The following is a 24,293-nucleotide window of genomic DNA, read 5'->3' on the forward strand; positions in this document are numbered from 1 at the left end:
GTATGTTCAATAAACATTCGATCTCGTTCCCTGAAAGCTGTTCCTGGATATCTGGTTGGATACTTTGCGCACGGAAATACAGAGTGTCAACAGTAACAAACCCTCTATGTAGTGTTTTTGCTTTGCCCTTTTGAACAGGTAGATAACATTTTGCTTCGAAAAACGGATATATATTCCACGGATATGCACATACAGAGTATGTGTATAGATATACACATTGATATACACCTTTGTACAAAGTGTCAAAAAAGTATTTATCGCGGTTTTTTTTTCAAGCCATTCTACACCTTCGATTTGATGAAAATTGGTTAAATAAGTGTAGCGCAAAATTGATCTTGACCACAATTTTCAGTGTCAAATTGTTTTTCTATTGCATCATATAGTGCTCATTAGAAAGGAGAGTTGCGTTCTTTTAGAAAAAATGTTTGAAATTTCATTAATACTTAGACTGATTAGATTTTATTCATATTTTAAGGTCAAATATGGAATACAATAACATCAATACTAATATCTACTTTTTTGTGCGAATTACACACTACTACTAATTTTACACTACTTTACTTTTACACTACTTTCTTTACACTACGTTTTACTACTTCGTTAACACACTACATACATACACTACTTCTTTTCCCGATGGCTGAAACTAATCGTTGATGTTTATAAGCTACGAATTTTGTCCACAGCGCCATCGGAATCTTTATTGAGAAATTAAAATACTACAATTACTATCACTGAACTCAACATCCATAATACACTATGTTTTTCAAGTTTAGATGAACGATTCACAATAACCACATCAGATCCAAACCAATAGCCTGTGTCAACCTCATCCACGCACTGAAACTCGCAACATCGGCGTCCAATGCGGAATTTCTTGCAGCTCTGTAATAAAAAGAAATCGATTAATTGTACGGATCAATCGTCACTAGACTACTCGAAAATCCAGGTCATTCAAAGAATGAAAGAAAAAAGAATTGCTCCAATTCAACCATTGCCTTTGCAAAACTAGTATTTGAGAACCATTGGTCAAATATATTATAACACTAAACGTACATTTCGGGAAGAATAATTTGTGCTATGAAACAAAATTTCATCAGCAGTTTCAACTTAAATATAGATCCGACGATTATTTACGAACAAATAGTATAAATCTTTTAGCAATATGAAATTCGCAATATTTATTCAAATATTTATATTTATAGTACGCCATTAGCAAAGAAGACATGTTTGCGTGCGTTATCGATTTTACGCTTTTGCCACGCAAACATGGAAATTGCGATTCAAAATTGAATTTGCAATGGAAACGGTTGACGTTACGACATCAATAACATATTTCAAAAACATTGATGATATCATACGGAATCAGAGAGATTCTATGAGAAGTTAAACGCATAATCATCCTATTGTAAATAACAGGAACAGAAAGTACACAAGGAATAATACAGAATCATCCTATCATCCTATCCTATTATACAGGATTGCTTTGATTCGAGCTCAAACATAGGCAAATCTGAAAGAATTTTTCGCAGAATTTCCTTCCCCTTTGAATTGGCTTTTATACAGAACGACTTTAATCTTTTCAAGGAAATACCTATAGAGTGTGACGATCTATGATTTTAAATAGAGAGGTATATCTGAAAAGAGGTGGATGTAAAACGTAGCATATAAAACGTAGATCAAATCTTTATTCAAGGATTTTTTCTCTTCGCAGAGAATCAGGTTTTCAAGAACGATCGAATATGTATGTACTCGATTTACACGTGAAGTTGTCATTAAAAATATTGTTGCGTTTAAAAAGATAAATATTGATTTAAATTTAACGAAATTGTTAGTCCAATTGTTTTAAGCTTAAAGATATGTAGGTGTCACATTTATATATTGAAAATCTGGGAGCGGCATTAATTAACAAATCTAGTCACGCGCACACGTACTTTAAAACCATGCTTGAAAATCGATATTCCCTGAAACAATGCATCGTTCTGCGCTTCCAATTTATTTTCGCACGAAGAATCAGTCCATTCATCGTTGCCGTCACCATCGCTACTGTAATCTATATTACTCGAATAAATTCTATATCTTGATTGGAAAATCGCATATTTTAACGAACTTTCTGTGTGTGTGTTTTTTTTTAATGATTTTAATTGGCAATTTCCGAAATTGAACTATAGCTTGAGAATAAACCGATAATATTTGAGAGTATATATACATACATACATCATGTTTTTGATGGGTTTTGTAGTAAAATAATTGTAGAAAAAGCAAACTTTTTAAGAAAAAATTACCATATTCGAGTAATAAATTATAGAAAATTACCAATGTAATTTAAAACTTAAAAAGAAGAATCTATTACACGTAATAAAGAGAAGGACTTGTTCACGAACGGCAATTCAACAAATACAGTCGTTGCAGAAACATAGTTTTACAAGGGAGAAGAATCTCTCTAGGAACTCGACGATATCACGCCAAGCGAAAATTCAATAAAGTGATTACTAACCGTATTACCAGCGGCAATCGTGTTACGGCAATTCGTAAATAAGTTAGTCGTCTATTTGGAGAAACGTCGCTGGCAATATCGTCACATTTTAATTACGTCAGCGCTATCAATTGGTCTTGGAAGAAAGTTTTCCATTATGTACTTTTGCCCACGGCGTCGTTCCAACAAATGAATCCGAGTTTTGAATCGCTTTCTCTTATATCACGAATTTGTAACGGTGTTTCTTCAAACTTTAAACGATTGTAATGAATGCCTTTGCGTACAAAGACTGATACCTGGTTTGACTAGAAGCTTCAGCTAATTAGTGCCCCAGTTAATTTGGATGTTCACTACCACGCCACTTAAGAAGTGGCTTCGTGTCCGAGCGGATTTCCCCCAGGTAAAAAAAAAAGAAAAAGAAAAAGAAAAAGAAAAAAAATAGTTAATTTGGATGTTATAAAATGTTATATAACTTATCTAGAAGAACTTATCTTCTACTTGGTAGTCGCATAAGAGAAGACCGAGCCATTGAATCGCTCAAATAGATCAGCTGATTCGCTTAACGTATTTTTACTTCCGATGACGTAAACAAGAGCAGAAAGTACACAAGTAATAATACAGAAATATCAAATGTACAGAGGAATAGATTTCGTTAAATCATTAGCACGTAACATTTCCTTATAATTCTATTTGTGCATAGCAAAATAGCTTGTGTGCTTTCATGAATTATAATTGATATTTAGAAGCTTTCATGTAGGTAGATATATAACTCGTGTTAATTAGTAATTTAACAATACATCATGACAACATAACATTTTCGTTTCTTCGTTTATCTCGTTATGCGCGTAAACGAATGTGTAAATAAAGACATATAATCAACGATAACATGTAGTGGCAAGCATGATAATTATCGACAAAGGAGAATATTGGTGAAATGATTGTGGTGATTTCACTCGGTGTATCGGTAAATAAACTTTGATAGACATTGCCGGTGAATTCGCTGCCGGTGAAATCGTGTCGATGAAATAATTGTCAGTGATTTAAAGATAACCCAATTTATTGATCTCCCCTTCATAGAGTTGTACGTCTCTCTATAAAACATTTAGCTTAGTCACACTAAACTGAACTGGACTGGACTGCAAGTAAGAAGATTGAAATGCAAAATTCACGTGTGAGATGGAAAGTTCGATAAGGCGATTATGTATATTAACCCGAAAGAAAGCTCATGGCTTTGCAACGCGTTACACGCAACACGGAATTTCCCTCGCTGAAATAATCCTATTACAACGATACGATTTTCCTTAACAGATCTCGCAATTTAATTCTCCCTCTACAACTTTTTATTAGGTTTGAAACACGAGAGTTTCGAAGCTCTGCAAAGTCTCGCGAATCTAGAAATCGAGTTTCAACGTATTTTCGCTTCTTATTTTATAGCTGTTAATAGTTATTATCTCACTCTGCACGTACATCAAACGAGTACTTATGTAAATCCAAAGGAAACGGAAACAACCGAGAATAATTGAGGATAATTCGAATACGTACCAGGCGGCAATACAATTTCTCGCGATTAGTAAAGTGTTTCGCAAAGAAAAAAAAAGAAGGAAAATTGTATCGGAGAAATAGGGGAAAAACGGTGGCGTACATCAAGCAATCTTTATGGCTGTAATACATTTATTATTCATTTATGTTCATTTTCTATCGCGTAACAGACGTTGAAATAACTGGCAGAACGAGCATATAAATCTTGTATCGCTCGACCTGACTTCTCCCGATGGAAAAATATTCACCAGCCTGGGATCGTGCATCGCTAATTACTCCGTTCTACTTTTCGAACGCGTTTCCATCCATACAGAAAAGCAAGAAGGCAAACCCTATCGCACAGTCATGAAGAGATGCAAAAGCAAGAAACCAAGCAACGACATGCCGATCGACATGGTGGAAGCAGTCCTACAGAGGCTATTCACCATGGGACACGGACCCTCCCATTACGAGGGCCGCGAAGAGGCAGAGACCGAAGAAGAAGAAGGCATCAGCTTCAGCGTCGTCATCGGCGAAGGCGATGTCGTCGATGCCGCCGGAAGAATGAACACCAAGAAGGCTGCAGGAGTCGATGGAAGACTCCTGGACTGCTGGAAGCAGGAGCTGGAAGCAAGCTGGAACCAGACTGCTGGAAGACGGCCAGAGTAATACTGCTAAGGAAGCCGGGAAAGGATCGCGTACCGGCCGATAAGCTGGGAGTATTCCCAGCCATGAGCAAGATCTGGGAAAAATGCTTTAAGAAGATCATCGAGAGATGCATCGGAACGGACCCGTTCCATCGGAGGCAGTATGGGTTCAGAAAGAAGAATTAGCTTAGCGAATACCGATAAGAACAGGAAGAAGCTGAAACGGGCACAACGAACGGCCCTGTGCATAACAACGACGGCATACCGTACCGTCTCCCACGCGGCACTTTGCGCGTTGACCGGGAATCTCCCGATCTACATAAAGATAAAGATGCTCGGAGAGACTTACGAGAGGAACAAGATCCATAAGACCAGGATCGGCGCGGATGACGGCAACGAGCTGAAAGCGCAGGGAAATGGAGGAACTGGAGGCGCAAGGAAATTAATACCGAGTGCGCTGCTATTTACCAAAAAGAAGATGGACATCGATCATCACACCATGCAGCTGTTAACCGGGTATGGGAGTGTGGCGGCACTCGACAAGCCAAATACCACCACTCGACACTAACTAGTGTTGGACGACGGCAGCGACATCTACAGCCCCCAGTGACAGTTACAGCGGACCAGGCCCAACTACTACAACTATCACGCACGTCCAATAAATATATAACGCACACACGGCCACCTCTACAGGAGTTTTGGTGTCTATAGAAAGAGGATTGGCAAGAGCAGCGACAGCAACTGTCTCGACTGTGGAGACCCTAACGACGATGCAGAGCACGCCCTGTTCACGTGCCCGAAGTGAACGGACAGAAGGATTGAGCTGGAGAACGCTCTTGGCGAGAAGATAGACGTGGACAATCTGATCGCCACGGTGACCGCCAAGAACGAGAGCTGGGATAAATTCAGGCAATTTCGCAAGACCGTCATGTCTCACAGGAGGGTGACAACGAAGGCCTTGAAGGAGGCAAGGAGGAGAACGAGAGCAACAACAACTACTCGGAGCAGTGAAGGCAGAGATACAAGACAACAAAGAACCACAGAAGGAGATCAGCCCAGTATTCCGAACTAGCTGAGAAGATGACGAGAGCAATACAGAATATACAGAATAACTGCCCGAAGAAGAAGATACAACGGGGCATGAAAGGACAACCTGATGACTGCCGACAGGTTTTACCGGGGTTGTCTGTCCTCAAAGCAAAGGAAAAAGGAGGAGGGGTTTTTAGTGGGTATGGCAACAACATCCGCCCGAGTCCCACATAACCCAGTGATCCGCATCACTGGGTATGCGTAACAGCATTTTCCCCTCCTCACGCAAAAAAAAAAAAAAAGAAAAAAAAAAGAAAAAAAAAAAAGAAAAAAAAAAAAAAAAAAAAGCTATACACTCTATCAATTTTAAGTTGTTAATTTCGTTATTATATAATTTTTCTTAGTCTATACTGAATCCAGGAAGAAGAACTTTCATCCAATTACATACTTCATTAATTCATGAATTATATTCGTTACCGTACGTACAAAAAGAAAGTTGACTGATATAAAAATTCAAAGGATAGAACTTCTAAGCTCGCGATTGGAAACAGATTCAGTTCAATGGTTTAATTTGCCATTTAATTGAATTCTCTGGCAATTTCAGCGAACTGTGGGCTTTAAAAGTGTCCCGCATTCAAACGCAAGACTTCTCCTCCACCTTTCCCTTTCTTTCAATTCCAACCTCAAGTAATTGACCTATTAATTCGACGATATATTTACATGCTCGCAAGGGATTCAAACAACTTCGTTTAACTGCGTTAAATTCGCAATTATAACCAACACGAATGTCTCAATCAATGTGCAGCTCGAAACAAATAAAAGATAATTAACTTTTCAATATAACGATTGATATGTTTGATGAAGAAAAATTTATGAATTTTTAAAAACGTCTCCTAGTACATTTAGCATTTTTATGATAAAAACTTAGAACACACACGCACACATATACTATTCCATGAAATGATTTACACAGCTATGAGTCTAATCCTATGATATTATAAAGGGATGAACGAACTTTTCCTAATAAATATAACTTTATACAAAATCTTGTTTAAAAAAATTAGTTTTTTATTCTCATTAAATTAATTTAATATCAGAATATATAATTTTAGTCGTTATCAAAATTTTATGTCAAATGCGTTCATAGATACATATATAAATAAATGTCTAATCCTATGTATTTATTTCAACTGAAATCTTAACTTAAATATTTATTAACAATATTCTGACGAATATGCAATGAAAGATAAAAACAACTTTATTTTTCTTATAGAATGTCTCATGCTTCTTACTCATTTTATGTTTCTCGTTGTCAATGCGTAACTACTTATCAGCCGCATGAATGCTAAGTTTTACTACTGAGAAACGAAGAGACATATAGATGCAAATATACGCTACCTCGCGTGAAAAAAACATCAGATACATTAACCAGAAGGAATATCCGATACATATAAAATTCATAGCGTAGTTATTTATACATACGGAATAATTCTTTCTGTATGAAATATTCTTTCTTCTGAATTCTTATTATAAATGTATGTCCATTTTCTACCTTAAAATGTCTCTCCTTTGAAAAACTCCATTTAAATATAACGATTAACAAAATATTACCAATAAAAATATTAAAACGAGATGCTGAAATAACCTTTTAATGAAACACAAATGATTATTTCAACTTTAATTCTGTTAAATTTGAATTGAATCATTTATAAACCGAACAGGTGTATAAAATTTTATTGCGTAAAAATCGTGAAGCTGAAAATTAGGAACGAATAACGAATGAGTAACCTAGTTTCATTAAAAGGTACGTGTACGCCGATCCGCGTAACAACTTCGACACTCCAATTATTATAAAGCATGTATCCTTCAGAGATTTTTTGCGCGAACGCAAGATACCTTTTACACGTGCAACTGAATAAGTGGAACGTGATTTTCAATATTTCTTCTTGTAGAACTTGTAACAACGTAACTGTTTCACGAATATTTTCCCTGACACTTTTACAACGATGCGTAGAAATCTCCTTTTCTAATTAATAATTTCAGCATTTCTCTGAACAGTTTCGTTGCGATTAAAAAATATACAAAGCTTACGACGTGCTTGTTTAAAAATATTTATATGGAACAAGATTTCGAATTTGTCACATCAATCGCGATCTCAGCAGGTGTAAATTAATTCGTTCTAATGAACGAATAAATTAAACGGCTCGTGACAAAAATTATCCCTGTCCATGTTTGTCTTTCTAAAACTAATTCAAGGCGAGTTAAATGAATCGCTGTGTACCCTATTCGCGCAGCATGTGTTTTAACGACCAGCATGCAAGCGTTAACGGTGTACTTTAGTTTCTCATGGTTGTGTTCAGCTGGTTGCTCTTAGAATGAGCATATACTTACAAAAGGAGGTGAACAGAACATAGCCTGGCACCATTTTGGCTCCATATGATAGCAGACGCAGAGGTTGCAAACCGATGGTCCCGGCACATACGTCATTCCATGCGAGACGGCTTTTCCTTCAAAATCAGTACAATCTTCTCCTAAAGCCACTGAAAACGATTACCAGCGTCAATATCTTTGCCACTCGACAATCGTACGCGCAGTTACGCTAACCGTTTTAACGCCACGCAGCGTGATCGCTCTATTCGCGTACGGTGGTAAATTGTGCCACGATGTATGGTCACGATCATTAATTCGCAACGCGCTCAAGCGTGCTCGTCGCGAGTCATATCAGAGTTTCCTCTCGTAATTACTTGTTTTTCAAATAATCATAAACCAAATAAAAAAAAAAAAAAAAAACCAATATAAAAAATTACCTCTTGAATCGGAAAACCAAATCCTGCATTATAGAATGTTATCACGCAAACGAAACGCAGAGCATAAATATTTCGCAAACTTTTGAGTGTTTGTTGTAACGCTTCCAGTATAACCGATGAAATGAAGCGCGAGCACGTCGAACGGTAATATTTCGATGAAAAAAAACAGGATGAAAAAGGGCAGCGCGATCGCGTCGATCGGTACTCCTGGCAAATAAATAAACGAAGCGCTATCGCGCTGCATGGCACAAACCGATACGGAGTCTTGAAACATCCGACACTAAAACGGTTAATAACATTACGAAAACGACCGTACCAGGAAATTTTTGTTCAACGGATCCGCATTGCGGCTATCACGATGCTTCTTCGTTGCATCGATGCTTCATCGATGAGATTAAAGCACCGTTGAAATAGGTTATTCGATTTCTTACATGGGGAAAAAGTTTTTATATCGTGTTTGCTGTTTTACTTCGCAAGTGTGCTTCACAGTATACGTTAGAACTCCAAGTCGAGCTATCCGAGTTAAAGTCTCTTGAAACTTAAAACGGCGCTTAAAGGATATAGGTATAACAGAAGGTTCGTTTAAAATTCAAAAGTGTATATACGTACATATACATTTGAATAAAAATAGCGGATAATCTCAAGTAAAAAAGTAGGTTCGTGTTAGTAAAATGGTTTCAAAATACTTGTCAAAAGTCAAACGACTTGACTAATTAAGAATGGATGTAAGAGATTGAAAGCAAAGGGCATCTAAGAGTATCAATTAAGTAACAAACTCACGGTGACAAAGAGGTTTTCACTCGATCGAATTCAAATAAAACGGTTAATTTGAGCGAAACTTTAGGTACACGAGAAGCGACACGCGTCCTCAAGGACTACGAAGGTTCTACTCGAACGAATGAAAACTTTTCTCTGGCCCGGTGTGTATACACAAGACGTGCGAATTTAAAGTGCAGATTGTATTAATTGAAATAATTGCTTGGTTTGATCAAATTAATCGTTTTAAGCTGAAATGACGAAGGTCATCCAAGTAATTGATGTCCACTGTAATTATTTGTTAATCGCGCGTGGAATCGGAACGATTCGACCTCGTTCCAACGCGAATCGTTACTAAGGCAGAGACGACAATTAATAATTGTCGCGTCATTTGTTCGATCGTGTTCACAAATTCAAATACGGCTGAGTGGCGGAAACCATTTATAACACGTCCCGTACCGCGTAGGTCGTATACATATCTCAGGATGAATTTTTCGTACTTCGCCGCATATATTCTCCATGTTAGACATACCATAAAATATTTCGTGCAATCCCATATTCCTGTCTAATGTCAGGAATTCTCTTTCCATAGGTCTGCGTTTTCCATATTATCTATTTTGCTTATCAGTAAACATTCTTACAATTTGTGATTAATACTGTACGTACAAGAACGTTAAGTTTTTGACGTTGTAATATTTCACATGAAATAATAATGGCTGTATATCGACTAACTTATTAATTAATTAAATTCGTGTATATCAAATTTCCTATCATTTAATACTTTCGTGTAACTACAGGGATTTGATACTATGAAATGAAATATAAAACTTGGTAAAAAAACGCGCTTCGTTAGGAAATGAGGGTAATGATGCAAATATTTTTCGTAGCCATTATATAGAATTTCGATGGTATAATTAATCAGTATCAACTTACCAGCCCCTAACGGGAAGATAGTGACGAAAATAGTCTGCAAACAGATGATCGTAGCAAGTATTTTCGCATACAAGTCCTTCATGGTTGTAAAGGATCAGGAAATTTGTTGCTGTAGAATGGGAAAATCAGGTGTTTTAATATAAGTTGTGCGGGCACTGGAGTGCGTAGACCAGAAATATCTGCGACAAAAATCAGAATACATTTGTTTTCACATGATTGGATCAATTTTGTGTAAGACTAAGCTGATTGAACCTAACACGGGATAATTGTCCAACTTACGACCTTAACAAGCCCGCTTGATTCCCTATAAGTGCTTGAAATTGATGCTTGTATTCTTTCCAGATTAACAAGCTTTGCCCCCCCCCCCTCCCTCTCTATTTCCTTAGATCGAGTTAGACTGCCACAACATATTATCTTTCTTCTTTTCTTTTCTTTTCTTTCGATCTTTTAAAGCCTTAAATCGCTGGTTATTATAGTGTATACATTCGATTACTCTGTAAGTCGTAAGTACATGTTTTACGTTATTTTTCATTTTCCAGCTAAATTCCACAAAAACAAGAAATATACTTCCAACGTGTTTTCACGTGTCTCTAGCAAAGATCTCAAAAACAAGTTGCGGCGCAATTTAAAACGACAAATAGCACCGTGTGTCTCGTTGTGGCAACGCACGCTTCGTCAGCTTTTTAAAAGCGCTCTCTGTCTGCTTTTTTCTCTCTTCACCGCCTATTCGTTTTTTCTTAACGAGTGAAACCGTTTTTACGAGGACGGGAGCACAGAAATGACGTACTGGCAATTCTGTTTCGTGATGACACAAGCAGCCCGGTTTCAGTGAATTAAACCTGGCCCCAAGCTTCCAATTATCTCTCCCTTCCTTTCCTTTATTTTTCCCTTCTATATCGAGTTTGAGGTTTTCTAAATTTCCATTACAATCAACTATGGCTTTTCTTTATTTTATATGTTAGCCGATGATTCATGGCAAAAGCGTCGGCTGTAAAAATATTTGGAGTTGCAACAGCAACAAGTGTGTTTTCTCAAACAGAAAATATTGGAAGCGTACTCGTTGGCAAAACAGTTCACGGATAGTTCGTCCTCTGCTTGTTATTTGTTTCAATACCGTTAGCAAATAAATTCATGAAACATAGTGGTATCGCATAAATTGAAAATAAAAGCTTTGCGTATACTTGGTAGTTGAACTTTGGCTATTATACGTATGTTATATATATATATATATAGAAGATTGCTTAGAATTTGGAGCTTAATAACATATCTCAAAATCATTGACATCAAAAAAGGTGAACCTTACTTACCAAATTTCCTTCCGTCAAATGATACATAAAAATTGAAAAAAATAATATACATAGTTTTGACTTTCTTCCGCATTATAATTTGAATCACTCGATTTATTCGACTAAAGATAATCAAGCAATAACCTCACTTTACACGTATTCTCATTAAGTGAAATAGATCACATCAGGGATTTTCAAAAGTCGATGGAACATTAATAGCGATTAATTATTTATGGATGTATTCTGCACGGTTAAAGCAATCGCCTAGTGAATTATCGAGTTCCAGGAATATGAGCGGTAAACAGGATTGCAGCTATAAATGACTCTCTAACGTGTATATTAGAGATGAATTTGATCATTTATCCTCATAATATGAAATACGCTTTTAAGTGGAAATCATAATTAACAATTTCTGGCAGCGAAAAGTAAATAAATCGATACGTTTAAATCAATATTAGAATTTCTTAATATTTTTATCAAATATTTTTATCAAATATTTTAACATCGTAGAAGTGTCGTTGGAGAGAAATATTAGGTTGTTCGAAATGTTTCTTTCGTTTTATAAAGAAATGATAGATGTACGATATTTTTTGCTTTATATTATTTTATTGAATTATGTGCGATCCACCTTTCTCCAATTTAATATAAAATAACATAAAGGAAAAAATGTTGTGTATCTATCATTTCTTTATAAAACGAAAGAAAATTTTGCGACAATCTAATAGAAATTTAGCTTTAACACAATATAAAAATGGATTGTTATGCCCCTAGGAGATAAGAACAATATGATTAATATTAATAATGAATACGTTAACGTAACGTAAAGCAGCTTTTGCAGAAGGCTATTTACCTGAAAATGTTTACTAAAGAATGATAACATGAATTTTCTTAAGTACCCCATTTGATACTTAATCTACTTTGTAAATACTGTACGTCCTAACTTTGAAAGAATGCAATTTTAGCCAGAATGTTTCAAATTACCTAGCTAGTTTCCTATTAATTAATTACCTAGTTTCCTTGTAATATAATTTATATTTACATTATCTCGCGTAATTCTTTCCACTTTATTGACTTCTAAACGTTAATGTAATATAATTTTTATAATATAATTTTAATCAAAGTTATTTAAAATTTGTAGTATCTCATCCCTACTAGAATAATATTAACAAATGTGCAGAGCTCAAGTCGAATAACACCGGCTCAGATAAATGATCATCAAACTTACTTTTGTTATCGTCGATGTCAGTGATTTTAAACCAGCCAACGTCCATGGCAATCAATATTATTTAGCCGGTCTTAACGCAATGTAAAAAGCAAAGAAAAGAGGAAGGAAGGAACAGGGAAACAAAGAGATAAAACGAATTTTTCATTTTCTCGAAACTAGATCGAGTTTCAAGCTGCTCGTAAAAGAGTCTGTAGCCAATCCGACTAAATTCGACGAACCGCGCTTTAAAATTCCCAGAGAACTGTGATAACCATCGAAATCTGTACAATTTGTCGATTCATCGCTTGATTAAAAAATGGAACAAAATGAGGCTGATCAGCCGAACTTCTTTGAACTTCTAATGATCCTTATCGTTATACCCTAGGTTGAATGCTACGATATAAGCCGAAACAGCTATAAGTAGGGTTCACGTGATTGCCGCCATCTATTATTCACGCGTTACACATTCGCCAGACAGACGCGTCTAACGGTTGACATTGTTTTCTACCCTCAGTTCCAACGCAATTACGTTGCTACGTGCAATCAAGTCTCGAGTGAAGCTAATGATAAGTTGTTGTTCGATCCTACACAATTACTAAAATTATTCAAATTAAACTAATTTAGTCTAAAAAAAAAAACAAGTAATTTCGTTATATATTTCCTTTCATAATAAGCCATGGTTGGAATATAGTAGCTGACGAAAATATTCGTATATTTGTAGAAACATTTTAGGGCTGTATTATGCATAACGGCACTATAGAATTAATACTGTAACAGAATTCTACTATCATGGTTATGCTGGTAATATTCGAAACAAATCTGAAAATCTATGTAGATGTTGTAAGATATTCAGTACGAGTACTGTGCATTACTGGTATGTACATAATCACGACGAGATAAGGAAGGTACTGTTCTCTATTGCTCATCGCTACCCGTTGCTAGTAGCAACGTACTATGCATATATATCTCGTAAAGATTTTAAATGTAGCCAACGAGACCATTTTTAATATTTGACTATCGTGACCCATTACAGTTTCATCACTTTCAATTAATTGAACACGACCCGCACCTTAAGACTAAAATACACAATATAAGTATGGCACAGAAAATCATTTAAAATTTACGGACGACTATTTATGGTATTTAAAGGCAGCAAAGATAATAATTAGCTGCGGATTTTCCTCGAATCGTAGCATACGATATGGAATCTGATTATTAAAAATTACAGTGGAAATACAGTGGATTTCCATAAGATATTCGTGCTTGTGGCAATATTTGTGGAAATAAATTCTTAACCCAAATGGACAACCTCGATATTCGAGAAATTTCGTGAAGCTGACGTCAATGGCGATATGTACTGTTGTTGTGCTATCATTTCATAGTAAGCTGTATTGATTGCACTTCTATTCACGGAATTGATTTATTCCACACAAAAGTTGACAACAATAATCGAAAAAAGAAAAATATATTACCGCCTTTCACATCAGCATACACAAGCACATAGGATTTCACACGAATATACACACTTGTAAATTCGACGAAACGATCAAATTTAATTATTTTTCGATTTTTCGGGCATCAAGTACTACATCAAACGTTACACATCAAACGTTAAAATACGGCGAGCATACAAAATGTACAAACCACTCTAAATTAATTAACTTTGAACGTTATTGATTAATTAAAAAAAACCACTGTTGCGTTGAGTTTTACATTTTAAAAAGTTGTTATCCGTTTTTGCTTTGTTTAAAACTAAAAATAGGACTACGTTCATTGTAAGTCGTAAATATCCCTTTTATTTATTTAAACAAACAGATATTTAAACAAACAATTTATAAATATATAATTTATTTACGTATATTTGTAATATCTGTTTTATACATTTGTACAACCATTTATCCATTTATCTATTTTATTTGCATATAATTTTTATAGACTTTTTTTGTTTTTTTAAAGAACGAAAAATTGTGATTCTATTTTAAGACATGTCAGGCTGAAGCGATACGCGATATATATTTCTATTCGGATTTCACCGTCGTCGTAACCGATGCTATTGGAAACGTTTCACAATAGACGTCTTAGAAGCGCTTGCAATGTCCGTCATGTGTAAGGCTCTACCACTGAATCGCGGCTGCCATTTAGTGATTAAGGTCGATCACTTAGAGACGTTAATCCGCCATAATGGTGAGCAATACATCGAAGCCATTATTGAAAGCATAGTTACGCTTTAATTTCATCGATCTTATTCACAAATAGAAGTGTACAAATTATAGGATTTCTAAATATTTAGTTTAGTTAAAAGGAGATATGAAAATGACAGGTATATTCAAAGGATAAAACAGAACCGTACGATTGTAAAGTTTCAAATCATTATAACTATTTAAATTTGAAAAATCCTACTATATTTATACAATATATTTTTATTAAGAATGGAAGAAATTTCGAAAAATCCGCCAACACTTTTTGCTGTCGTCTTGAAGCACACCATATGTTAAGCTTCTTCGTCGTTACAAATTTTATCGCGGATGTAACGAATGTTTCGAACATGTAGCACGCACGCGTCAACGCCTACATTTGGATTTTAAATATATGTTTTATGCATTAAATGTATTTGTACTTTCTTGCGCAATTTCTTTTAATTTGTTACGATATGGAGGGTTTAATTACGTTTAAGATATCTATCTGTGAATCCTTTAAATTCAAAGTTCTTTAAAAAATTACGTTACGTAAAATAATCGTTTTTCCACTTTATTGTATCATAAGATAGTTACTTAAATTCATATTACTTAAAGAATCTTTCTACAGAAAGAATAAAAAAGAATAAAATCCTATATGTTAAATTTTACGTGGTTGATGGAATACATAGCGATGACGAGAACTAACTACAGACAACAAGAAACTATTAGCGAAGGCAACTGGTGACTATGAATGTCGTCTCTATAATATGCGGCGACTAAGGAGAACAACTACCAACTACGGATAACAAGTAACAACCAACTGTCTCGTTTCTAAGAGGCAACTAACTTGCAATTATCCTCCTTTGATGGTTTCTGTAGCGCGATATACGTCTTGAACGTAGTTAAAGAATATGGTCGCTGCTGAATGACGATTTGACAGCAAGGCGATCCCGCCAGTTCAAAGCTTGACATTGCAAGCTACCGAAAACCATTAATCTTGTTATCGAATATCTAGCTTTCAGAAGAACCCTTGTGATATGATATGACGTCATGACATTTTTATGACGAAGATGAACAAACACCGACCTCTAACGAAACAAATTTTTATTAAGTGCCGTATGTGGGTTGCAGGCCGGCCAACCAAGGAAATTTATCGAATGTATAAAGTAAAATATATACGAATATATTCGATATATCATAAAATGCCCGCGTTATATCGTCTAACAGCATAAAGAAAGCTGAATTTAAGGAATTAAAAAATTGAAATACCAATTATAAGAGAGTTAATTAAATTCAAACCTATCGATCTATCTCATAAAGACCTATATTTCCTGGAAATTGATATCTTCCGAATTCTAAATTCTCCTTAGAAAGTATCATAGAGAAAATATGAAACTTGAAAAGCACATCACGCTGATGCCTCGATAAACCGTCGTGTCGATAAATCCATGTGTCCGAGCGATGAATTTTCCCCAAACAACAAAAAACTGAAGGGAAATCTTCTTTGAAGAACGTGACAAGGTAGGGGAAGCGGGAACAATGATCACGCGATAAACTGATGGTGTACGTATAGAACGAGTGTTGCGAGAGAATTATCGAGAAACAAAAAAAGAAAAAATAATCGTTGGCCGGCGCGACTATACGCTGTCGACGGGCAAACAGCGACTGAGACTAACTGAAACGAACTCTGTCACAGTATGAGCACGGGCTGCGTTCGCGGGTCGATCGAACACGTTCTGCGCCTCTCCTCGGCACCGGCGTCAAAGCCACCCCCGATGGCTGCAACGCACTGGTGCACTTGCAACATCAACCACTGGTCCTTCCTTTTTCGTGTGATATTATACCAGCATCTGTGATGCCATTTCAAAGACCGCAATCAAAGCATTAAATGCCAGATTAAAGCGACGCGATAATATTACCCCAATATTCGTCCGTAAATGTTACCGTATAGATCTTTAATTAAGCATTATTATGCTTCGAATAATTTACTATCACATGTTCCACAAGAAAACATATGTTTCACTTTTCCCCGTAGTATGATTGTAATTTATAACAAATATTTATAATTTATAATTTAAAATATTTATAATTCACTGAAAGTATCTTCCTGTCACGATTATAGGCGTAAAATGTCAAATTAAAAGTACAAAATTAAAAACATATGGTATCCCGAAACCAAACGTACGACATGGCGAATCACGATGATACGATAAAAATTGATCTATGTCTTGATTTATTCAAACAGAACGAACTTACTCGAACTTTTCCAGAATAAACGATTTATTCGATAATATCCGTCACCAGCTTCTCTTCCTTCAACGGTAACAACTGACACCGAAAGCTCGAGAGACCCGAACGGTGAGACGTACCCAGAAGCAATGCGGTTACCTGGGCAAAGAGTCCCAAAGACTAAGGACGTGGGAAATTTCGAGAAACGGAAATGGAAACTGGAGTGGCGCGTCAATCAGCACTGACGGAAACTAATAAAAATGGAAAAAACCAAACTAATTCGTTTCACAAATTATTAAAACGATATTATTCAAAATTTCACTTGATTTTCTCACTGCACACGTCAATATTTGTCGAAATATCAATATTAAAAAGTTAATAAAAAAAATATCCTCTTTCTTCATACCTGTCTTTCTCCCGGGCGGCGAAGGAATACTAGAATGTTCGAGAACAACGGATACTTTTTGATTTTATCTCAATATCAATTTCAATCTTTTTAAACGAAATATAATCTGAACGATGAAACGTTTGATCATATAATGTTCTTCGTTCGATGCTAAAGGAAACTGAGAAGAAACATCGAAAATTCATTAATAAAACGAATTTCTTTGTTTCTGTGAGATAATAAACTTGATATACGTATTGATTTTTAAAATCAATATAGCTAACCAATGGGCACACTTTTAACAAGGCTGATGGAACATACCAAAAATCTTTCAAGGTGGTCTTGGCAACGGAAGAGTCGAAAATATGAGAATTATAAATGAAAAATTCTAATATTTTACAGCTGGCAACGATAAAGAACTCCAGATATTCTCCTAATTAATTTACAACAAATTCGCGTATATGATCGATAGCTGACGTCATTGTGTCCCACAGCTCTTGTAAAACGATAAGAATTTCCTGGAAAAGCTTGTAACCACGAAATGAAAAAGATGATAAAACTTCTAACAAGAGTACTGAGACGAGCAACTTTGTACTTACCCCTTCGGAGTAGGGAACGTGATTAAACGTCCGCGAGTTCGAAACTTTTGTAAGTCACTGCACGGCCGCTGCTTATGGTGGAAATCTAATAGATATAAGTACAGAGCGCGTGAGCGAACTAAAAACGCGATATAGGGATAAAGAGAGAGACCGTTCCGTCCTTCTCTAATGCCCGCGTACTTGTACCGGAAATATGTAACAACGGTAAACGAGCGCCGTCAGTGTCCACTAGTGTGCATGCCTGATTAAACAAGGACAGAAAATGCTTATATACAGCCTTCTCTTTCTATTTCAATGTCGTATCCATCTTACTATATAGTAGACAGGACTCGACTATTCCATCATTATATTCGCACCCTGCTTATGTGTGCGAACAAATCGTTCGTCTCCTGTTTGATGCTCAGTTTTCAACGGAGTTGAAGGGAAACTTTATAAGAGAAAGGAAGTTACGGATTGTCTCAAAGTGATAAACGAAAATTCTCGTAACTATCGAAAAACGATAGTCAATACAAGGATATCATTATCACATTTAAAACTATCACAATGAACGGTGATTCGTCGCAGCAAGGTACCACGAATAAGATATCTCAATCTAAAGAGGTAAGGAATATTCTAGATTTTGGGACTTTGGAACTTCCATGACAGTCATGAGTGTGTTTCGTCATTGATATGCCATATTGCGTTTTTCACAATTGTCGTTCATTTTTTTGATTGATTTTATATCTATGATTTGTATTTGATTTTGTATCTATGATTTTTTCTTTCGATAATTCTTATAATTATTGTCAATAATTAATTATTTATAACCATTTACGCTGTATTATATATCATTAGGATTTATCTTTGCGCGTATCAAGATAGTAGATAACAAAATTATGTGTAACAAATTTATTAAACTCGCAATGTAACAGAAAATTGCATGAAAATCTTTATATTATTAATAATTATTGTTAATAATAAAAAAAATAAATGTCGCATTAGGAGGAGAGTCATACTTCGGAACGTAATCGGGACATATTGTACCTTAATGTGATTATTATTGTGATTATTGTGATTAGTGTGATTATTTGGTACACAATGGGTGAGTACATTGCAATTTAGATATCTTCTTAGTTGCAATTTTTTCGAATAATATCGGTGACCAATCGAAATAGAAATTAGTGCGGAAAGAGGGGAAGGAATCAAAATTTGAAAATCGACATCGGTAGCTCGGTTGTTATAGAATAACTCAATCGATAACGTAGTTTAACTAGTTATAAATGAAAATATATTTAAATTCAAACTTTAAAAATTAGAAATTAAAAAGCAGAAGGATAGAAATAGAATAGATAGATAAATAGAAAGGATAGAAATAAAACAGTTGTCCCAATTGATGATTATCGTATAGTGTGTACTCATAGCATAAAATTTGTTCAATGAATTAAAAATTATATTTTTTAGATATGTTGGCATTAGCGATGTATTAATCCGGGAAGCTCGTCTATCTCGGAAATATCGAGTCTGGGACAACGTCAATTTGGAAATTATTCTTAGAGAATATGAAAATTATTACAAGATAAAATTCCAAAAATATCCTATATTGTGTAAGAAAATAACTGAAAAGGAAATAAAGACGAGGGAAATGACAAATGCGAACAAAGTGTAAGAATTTAAATTATTTAACACTATTCAACTTTCTCAACATATTCAATGCATCTATTACAATATCATTCAATCTTCAAAGAAGTAGTAAAACTTGTCAAATCTGTTAGCAAACAAACGAGAAGTGAGTCTGTATCTGGGTCTGTCGAAGGGAGGAATGCACAACAGAAGATGAGGGGTGATGCTACCGATGATATTAATCTTGCAATGACAGTGACAACAATTTCTGCCAATGAAAACGATGGATCTTCATCAGAAGAGCTTCATCAAAGAGCTTCATTTAACGTCTCAATGGAACAATCCAGGCAATCAAAGATATCAAAATGTGCTCGGGACCTTTATATAGACAATCCAGAATTGCAGAAGATTGCTCAAGACATTTTATCTGTAAGTTATTTTCGATTAATATACGTATTGTAAAGCTTTTTAAAAATAAAATACCTATCCTTGGATAAACAATCCACTGTATATCAATATCCAACAAATGTATTGTTGTATATATCTGTATATCTGTATACACTGTATACACTGTATATCTGTATACACTGTATACACTGTATATCCAACAAATAGCTTGGATAAACAATCCACTGTATATCAATATCCAACAAATGTATTGTTGTATATATCCACTGTATATCCAACAAATACCTTGGATAAACAATCCACTGTATATCAATGACGTAGGGATTTCAGTAAAGCTTTAAATAATGAATTACATAACACTCGAGGAAATTAATACAGAGATTATGCACCATTTCATCTTTGTATTGTCGCAGGAAATCATACTGAAAGAATTAAATGTATATTGGGACAACATTGCAGGCCTAGAGGAATGTAAATCTGCCATTAAGGATGCCATTGTGTATCCCCTTAAATACCCTATCTTTTTTAAAGGCCCATTTGCTCCCTGTAAAAGTATTCTGCTATATGGACCACCTGGTACAGGTAAGATACTCGTATTTCTTTCATTCCCATACATGTTTACAAGCAATTATGAAATAGGGAAGACGATGTTGGCGAAGGCAGTCGCAACAGAATGCCAATGCACCTTTTTTAACGTAACGACCAGCTCATTGGTGGACAAATGGAGAGGTGATTCCAAGAAGTATATCCGTGTAAGTTGATTTCCTTTGTCTATGAAGAAGAGATTCTAGGTTTAAAAAGATTTGTTTTTATTTGTCGTCATTCATATATAAATAGAATAGTTGTTTGGAAAACGAAATGATATTACGTTCGTGATGAAACAATGAATTTAAGGAATTTTGAATATAATATTTAATAAATAATAAATACATTTGTTAAACTGAACAGGTTTTATTTGAACTTGCCTATAATAATTCGCCTACAATTATTTTTATCGACGAGATTGACTGCATAGGAACAAATAAAGGAGTAAAGTATACATTGTCTGAATCTGCAAAGACATTCAGATCAGAACTTCTTTTTAGATTGGATAGATTAGTAATTAACAAAAATTCTGATGTAGTTCTTTTGGCCGCAACTAATTGCCCTTGGTATGTATATCATTTATAGCTATTTCAATGTTTTCTAAGTAGAAAATATCTTAATATCATAATTATTCATTATCTTAATCTTAATCAATTGTGTTGTTCGGAATATTCCTTCGTTATTATTAATATAACAGAACAATAATATTTATTGTAAATATATTATTAGGGATATTGATGCAACTTTACGCAGACGCCTTGAAAAGAATATATACGTATCATTACCAAACGAAGTTACTCGATTTTATATGTTCAAATTATACCTTAGCAACCGATTATTAGAGAATATGGATATTGTGAGTCACATAATAAAATCTACTGAAAAATATTCTTGTGCTGATATAAAATTGCTTTGTACGCAAGCATGGCTGCTAGAAATGAATCCAATGTTTAAAAGACTTGAAAAAGGAGAAACATCTACTACGACTTTGAAATATGAATTAAAGAATTATAAAATAATAGCAAAATTGTTAAAAAAAATGTCACCTACAGTTACGAATGTGGATAGATATGAAGCGTGGAAAAAATATGTATGCCAAAACAAGATATTTTAAAAAATATAAAAATATAAAAATATAAAAATATAAAAATATAAATGGTTATAAATTATTAATATAATTATCGTTCGAAAAATTGTTCGCGTGCGTGCACGTATGTGTGCGCACGCACTATAAACAAGTTTTAAATGTCTTTCTACATATATACGTGGTATACATATTCCCTATATAATATAATATATATAATATATATAATGTAATATAATATATAATATGTGTAATCTGAGTGGTAATATAGCCATGTATTAAATATTATTTAAATATTATTATTAACGCATGTATGGACTCAGAACACATATATGCGTTTTTTGCAAGTATTCCGCATGGCCTAACGACAGATATACGCGTTTGTCGATTTTTCCGACCAAGTAGAAGTAATACTATTACATTTATGATACATTTATGATACAGATACTGATACATTTATGTGAGGACAGTCGCATGTAATTATCGAGAAGAAAATGTGTTGTTTGTGTGAAAAATAAGAGAATGCAGAAAGTGCGATGTCGGATTATATATCGATAATTGTCTTGAAATTTTTCTCATACAACTGAATTATTAGCCAAATTCTGTTGTAAATTCTAAATGTTTATTGTAAATTTCAATATTTAAAATAACTCTAATTAATACTAAAAAATAACGCTTTTGAATTATTTAATCTCGTGCAAAAGAATTACTATAACTTATTACGCTTTCCGCTTTCAATAGTCAATCAACAGAGTTCAGTCTAACGAAGAAGTTCCCTCCTACGCTAACGAACTGTCCTGTTTTTGCGTCCAGGCTTTCAGGACATAAATTAAAATATCGCACATAGGCACAGCGTAACAGCGGCTTAAATTTAAGTTACAATAATAATCTTAAAAAAAAAAAAAAAAAAAAGAAATGTAATAATGCATGGCTATGTCGTACCGTCGCGTATCGGTACTTTTGCCTGTATCCACCCTACAATCAGAATTCAGCGTTTATTCTGGAAAAAAATCATGTAAAAAAAAAAAAAAAAAAATATGTAAAAAACCTGGAATTAATAAACAAAGATTTAAAAAAATCAACAATTAAACAAGGGATTGAGATGACCAACTCCGGTCACGCTGCGAACTTCGAACGCGGAAGAGTCGAGCCGTGGCCATGATGGGTGATTCCAGGAATCGGTCGCGTATGGCAGGATCTGACATGCTTTACCGATCCCAGCCGCGCCGATTTCCGTCAACAGGCACAGTAACGGAGATATTTGGAACAGAAGCAGCCGCATATTCGTCTATCTGAAATTAAAGAGATGATTTCATGTAGAAGATAGAAATTCGTTCCCTGATATTGAAATGCCGAACACGAGGAAAATGAGACATGCAAATGACAAAGTCGATGACCAATAGGAAGATGACATAAACAATTGTAGATTGCAATGAAAATTTTGAAAAATGATACGTGTTCTAATAATAGAATATAAATGATAAAAAGGAGAATGTAATTGCCATTCTTCTATGTATTTTAATTTATGAGACGTAACTTCTGAATGACCTGTAATAGCTTTAAATACATTTACTGGAACTGGCCAAGCATAGAAAAAGGAGGCTTAAAAGAGAAAAAAAGGGAATAGATGAAATCGTGAATTATCAGTCTAAATGAACCGTGAATGTCAACCTAAGCTTTCACCAAAACCCTAGTGAAACCATGAAAGCACCACTATGAATATAAAATGATCCGCACTACTATCTACTTCATAGTATATACTCTATACGTTTAAAATACTCCATTAGAAGCTTAAATCTATCAAAATACAGCTCCTAGGGAAATGTAAACTTTCACATGAACACATAATATCGATTTTCTGATTGAAACGTATAGGCAGATATATACTAGCATTTGGCTGCATGGTGCAGCACTACTCTCTCTGGGATATCCTAGCCATTTTCGGCATTTGGCCGTATGGTGTAGCACTAGCTCTGTAACATAGAAGACCATAGGCGTCAGTTCTTCTTATTTCCTCTCTGATATATGTTTACTTTAATGTCACTTATTCAGGCGCTTGATATATTGTCGGAATGAAATTTTAGTAATGTGCAAGTAATTTTGAGTAGATTAATAAAGTATAATAAGATATTAGATTCATGTACATAGTTTCAAGTGACATCAATCTTTATGTCTAGTATATACATGTCTATTGATCTATAAGTCAGTGTTAAAATAACAAATAAATGGCAGAAGAAGGAAAGAAGATTTCCTTCGGTTTTGCGAAATCTATTAAGAAACCTGTGTTAAAAAATGCTATTCCACAAGAAAAAAAGAAAGTTGATTACATTGAATGCCTTGATGAGAAAGGTATTAAAGTAATAGGGTGAGTTCAAAAAGTAAAATTTTTAATCAAGAAACATATAACCTCAACCTAACCTATAAAAATCACCAATAGCGGAATATATATATTTGAAAACAATTTTTTTATTTCAGTAAGGAAGAAAAAAAAGATGAACCTCTAATTATTTCATTACTAGGTTCAAAAACCTGGCATGATAGAATAGTTAATAAAATAGATGCAGACATTTT

At 34.6% G+C, this 24,293-nt stretch overlaps 2 protein-coding genes and 2 long non-coding RNA genes across 8 annotated transcripts in view; 1 reads left to right on the forward strand and 3 right to left on the reverse strand.

The window, feature by feature from the left end:
- Positions 1 to 440: 440 nt before the first annotated feature.
- Positions 441 to 18,106, reverse strand: LOC125385289. 4 transcript variants are annotated; one of them, XM_048406642.1, is made up of 4 exons: positions 18,047 to 18,106; positions 10,167 to 10,345; positions 8,062 to 8,210; positions 441 to 885 (listed from the first exon to the last, which is right to left on the reverse strand). In XM_048406642.1, exons 2-4 carry the CDS (start codon positions 10,246 to 10,248, stop codon positions 712 to 714), a joined length of 405 nt encoding a protein of 134 aa, XP_048262599.1. In that variant the 5' UTR covers positions 10,249 to 10,345; positions 18,047 to 18,106; the 3' UTR covers positions 441 to 711. The 4 variants fall into 4 exon arrangements, with proteins under 4 accessions (XP_048262599.1, XP_048262597.1, XP_048262596.1 ...); XM_048406640.1 differs by lacking the exon at positions 18,047 to 18,106 and adding an exon at positions 17,090 to 17,619; XM_048406639.1 differs by lacking the exon at positions 18,047 to 18,106 and adding an exon at positions 12,678 to 14,982.
- Positions 18,107 to 18,341: 235 nt separating this feature from the next.
- LOC125385284 (katanin p60 ATPase-containing subunit A-like 2) lies at positions 18,342 to 22,372 on the forward strand. 2 transcript variants are annotated; one of them, XM_048406628.1, is made up of 8 exons: positions 18,342 to 18,646; positions 19,028 to 19,127; positions 19,487 to 19,687; positions 19,798 to 20,074; positions 20,467 to 20,635; positions 20,693 to 20,805; positions 21,002 to 21,204; positions 21,368 to 22,372. In XM_048406628.1, the coding sequence occupies exons 3-8, from the start codon at positions 19,668 to 19,670 to the stop codon at positions 21,750 to 21,752; spliced, it is 1,167 nt and encodes a 388-aa protein (XP_048262585.1). In that variant the 5' UTR covers positions 18,342 to 18,646; positions 19,028 to 19,127; positions 19,487 to 19,667; the 3' UTR covers positions 21,753 to 22,372. The 2 variants fall into 2 exon arrangements, with proteins under 2 accessions (XP_048262585.1, XP_048262586.1); XM_048406629.1 differs by lacking the exon at positions 19,028 to 19,127.
- LOC125385294 overlaps positions 20,467 to 24,293 on the reverse strand; it is a 29,980-nt gene continuing 26,153 nt past the window's right edge. The window contains exon 2 of the long non-coding RNA XR_007224364.1: positions 20,467 to 20,824. This is a non-coding gene — a long non-coding RNA (uncharacterized LOC125385294). The remainder of the gene's footprint in view (positions 20,825 to 24,293) is intronic.
- On the reverse strand, positions 22,745 to 24,038 carry LOC125385293. The gene is made up of 2 exons (XR_007224363.1): positions 23,610 to 24,038; positions 22,745 to 23,014 (listed from the first exon to the last, which is right to left on the reverse strand). It is a non-coding gene; the product is annotated as an uncharacterized LOC125385293 (long non-coding RNA).

This window comes from Bombus terrestris, chromosome 6 (genome assembly GCF_910591885.1).
Source record: "Bombus terrestris chromosome 6, iyBomTerr1.2, whole genome shotgun sequence".
NCBI lineage: Eukaryota > Metazoa > Arthropoda > Insecta > Hymenoptera > Apidae > Bombus > Bombus terrestris.